This window comes from Papaver somniferum, chromosome 6 (assembly GCF_003573695.1).
Source record: "Papaver somniferum cultivar HN1 chromosome 6, ASM357369v1, whole genome shotgun sequence".
NCBI lineage: Eukaryota > Viridiplantae > Streptophyta > Magnoliopsida > Ranunculales > Papaveraceae > Papaver > Papaver somniferum.
The window spans coordinates 47,871,741-47,874,977 of NC_039363.1; the positions used below are offsets into that span (position 1 = coordinate 47,871,741).

The 3,237-nt window shown below is 34.7% G+C and overlaps 1 protein-coding gene across 1 annotated transcript; it reads right to left on the reverse strand.

Annotated features, from left to right (window-relative positions):
• Nucleotides 1-2,237: 2,237 nt before the first annotated feature.
• Nucleotides 2,238-2,966, reverse strand: LOC113290788. The gene is made up of 2 exons (XM_026540375.1): nucleotides 2,516-2,966; nucleotides 2,238-2,452 (listed from the first exon to the last, which is right to left on the reverse strand). The coding sequence occupies exons 1-2, from the start codon at nucleotides 2,964-2,966 to the stop codon at nucleotides 2,238-2,240; spliced, it is 666 nt and encodes a 221-aa protein (XP_026396160.1).
• Between the last annotated feature and the right edge of the window lie 271 nt (nucleotides 2,967-3,237).

Sequence of the window (3,237 nt, forward strand, 5' to 3'; positions counted from 1 at the left end):
GTCCCTTTTCCTTTGAGAACCGATCACCCCGTCCTCAACCTACACCAAATAGATCCTGGAAGCTGCTCAAAGATATCCGGTCATGCTCCTTATAATACCGTGAAATCTGCGACTTGTCTTGGCAGACTATGAACAACGATGCTTTACATGCATCGATTATGCTTAAGCTGCTTGCTTAATAACGATGCTTTACATGCATCGATTACAAACGATATTTTATAAATATTTTCACAAATAATTTAATTATTTAACCTAAAAGCACCATATGTTATTTTCTGAGTGCCGGCTCACAACAAATCTTATTCATACATCTAAACTTACTCAAGGGCCTCATCCAGGTAAATCACATTATACGAGTAGGCCTTTACCTGGTATCCTTAGTAATATAAATCATTCCAGTCATGACTAAGTTCTTTTCCTACAAATACTCGAGACATCAAACATGTCATAACTGAAGGATGTATATCGGGATATTGGTCCGGCGGTTTACAGCGTGCAACACGCCCATTAAGAGAAAGTGCCTGGAATAACAGATAAGTGACATGTAAAGGAGTAGTGTGAGTACAAACCGACCAGTATTCCCATAACTACAAGACACGGTTCTCATCACTCACCCATGATATCCACTACTTCACAACTCCCACTTACAGCGGGATCAGTGTGTTCGACTATGACTTGTATAAATAGATTTTCAATTTATTTCAACCAGAACATCGGTTATCAACACAGGTGTTCAGAAACCATCCAGGACTCATATCTTACACTTTGCAAGCAAATTCTACGTTCTGATACAAGTATACAACTCATAAAATTCACATAATTCATCATTTTGATCTCAACACTAAATTTGCTTCCCTTCCTAAGATCAACCCTTATCCTCATTTTGTGACCGAAGCAAAACTGGAACGACCATTTCTTGATTTAAGCCAGGATTGTACAGATTTATCTCTCGAATCTAAAGTACTTATGTGCAGTATATTTTTTTAGGGTTTAAATTCGTTTCTCACCAGGATACCCAATTTTCCATTTTTATCTAGGATCCGTTTTTACCCTACTACAGAGAAAAAATATCAGAAATTGGAAAACAATGGAAATGTAGTTCCAGAAACACCACCCCTATCTGAGAATTATAATCAAGCAAAAAATATCTCACTTTCATTGAGTGATTGAGAACTCGAGAGATTGAAGAATGAGATACAAATTGAGAGGGATAGAAGACAAAGAGAGGCAACAAAGAAGAAAATTCCAAAGGAAACTGCTGCTGAGTTTGATGCATTGAGGGATAAGAGATTAGCAATTATAACATGAAAACGAGAGTAAATAATTGATCGGAAGTAGTGGAAGGTATATGGGAATGCGGCTGAAAGTGATTCAGAAAATTCAAAAAGAGGGTATGAAAACTATGTTGAGGAGATAAATTCAAGTGAGAAAGATTCAGATGCCGATGAAGAGGAGAAGTATTTAACAAAGTATTATGAGAAAAATCTTAATGAGAGGTATGAGAGTGAGAAGGAAAATTCTGCAATCTTTTCCAGAACCATGCATGAAGGTGAGTCAACTGATGAAGAAGATGATGAGATGTTGGAAGATGAGACAAATAAGGATGCCGAGGAGAGTATATTCAAGGAATTCTGGGATGGAACTCATACACCATCTGGAAGTGATTACAGTAATAGCTATGAGGAAGAAGACTGTGAAAGCTTTGATGAAGAGGATTAGAACAGTCCTCTTATGGGATATCAATGGGATTTAAAGTTAATGGCTTTGAAAAGAGCCTGAAGATGATTAGTAAATTCTTCTTGAAAAAATCCTGTTCATATCTGCTTTTAGTCTTCTTTATCTTAGTGGTGTTGGTATTAGTCCTGACTTTGTAAAGTTTGTTGCGGCCGGTTGAAGCAGTATGTTTTGCCAGATTTTGTTGTTGATAGAAATTGCTGGCAGTAGTTCGTGATCCTCCTATTCGTATCTTACCTTATCTCATTTCATATGAGGGGTAATTGGTTTGTGAAATAAGTAAAGGACACCATTTACATAATAATTTTTTTTTTTTAATGAAGAGACTTTATATTGATAGCTAGAAATTATACATCTTAATGTTTTCTCCCTTTACAATTCCACTTAGGACTTTACATTTCAATATACTATGCTGAGAGTTTGTTTCTACAAAAAAAAAACTTTCTTAACACGATTCCATTTAGCTAATTTGTCCTTCACTATTATCATCCCTATGTACATATTTAATATCTACCAAAATTTGAACCCAAAAGAGAAAGCACATCATTTAATATCTTCTTTGTCCTCCAGTCACAATTCACATTCCTTCTATTCAAAAAATTTACTACATCCCTGCAATCTGATCTTATTTTAACATTTTTTTTATTCAGCTCCCTTGCCCAGTCTGCTGCCTTCTTGACAGCTAATGCTTCTGCTACTTTTGAGCTTGTTGTACTACCTGCAAAAACTAATGCTAGCAATTTTATTGTCTTTCCAATAAGTTATTTACAAACCAAAAAACCATCAGATTCTTCAAAAGCCGCATCAACATAGAAAACATTGTCTTTAAATTCAGCAAAATCCTTAGAACCAATTATCTTCTTTTTGATTAATACATTATTTTTCAAAGTTGTTTTTCCCAGAGCCAACTCCCTATCATTAAAATCTTTTTTGATTGACCTGATGCATTCAATTGGATTTACTTTAACATTTTGGAACGCTACTGAATTCCTATGATTCCAAATTTCCCAACATATTATCCTAAAGAGATCCTTCCATTCATTCAAAGGACTATTAAACCAAGACTTTACCCAATTCATCATATTATTATTAGATGATGGCAACTGGATTTTTAACCCAAACCAAATTGCTTTTGTGAATCTACAATCCTTAAAAATATGATGAGAAGTTTCCGGAATATCACCATTACACAGAGCACAGAAAGGATCGCCCTTTTTAAAATTTTCATGCATTTTTGCTTTCAAATGCCATTTTTAAAAAAGACAAATTCTAGGAAAAACATCCAAATGCCACACTTTGAGCCGGAATTTATCCTCATTATCCCTTATATTAGACAATATTTTATACGATGACTTTGTAGAGAACTCCCCATTTTTTTTCCTGTACATCTAATTTTATCATGACTATTACCATTTATGTATATAGATTTGTTTTTACAAGCAACATCAGGAGTAAAAGAGGCATCAATACGATTAACATCCCAACAACCATTTTCATCAATCA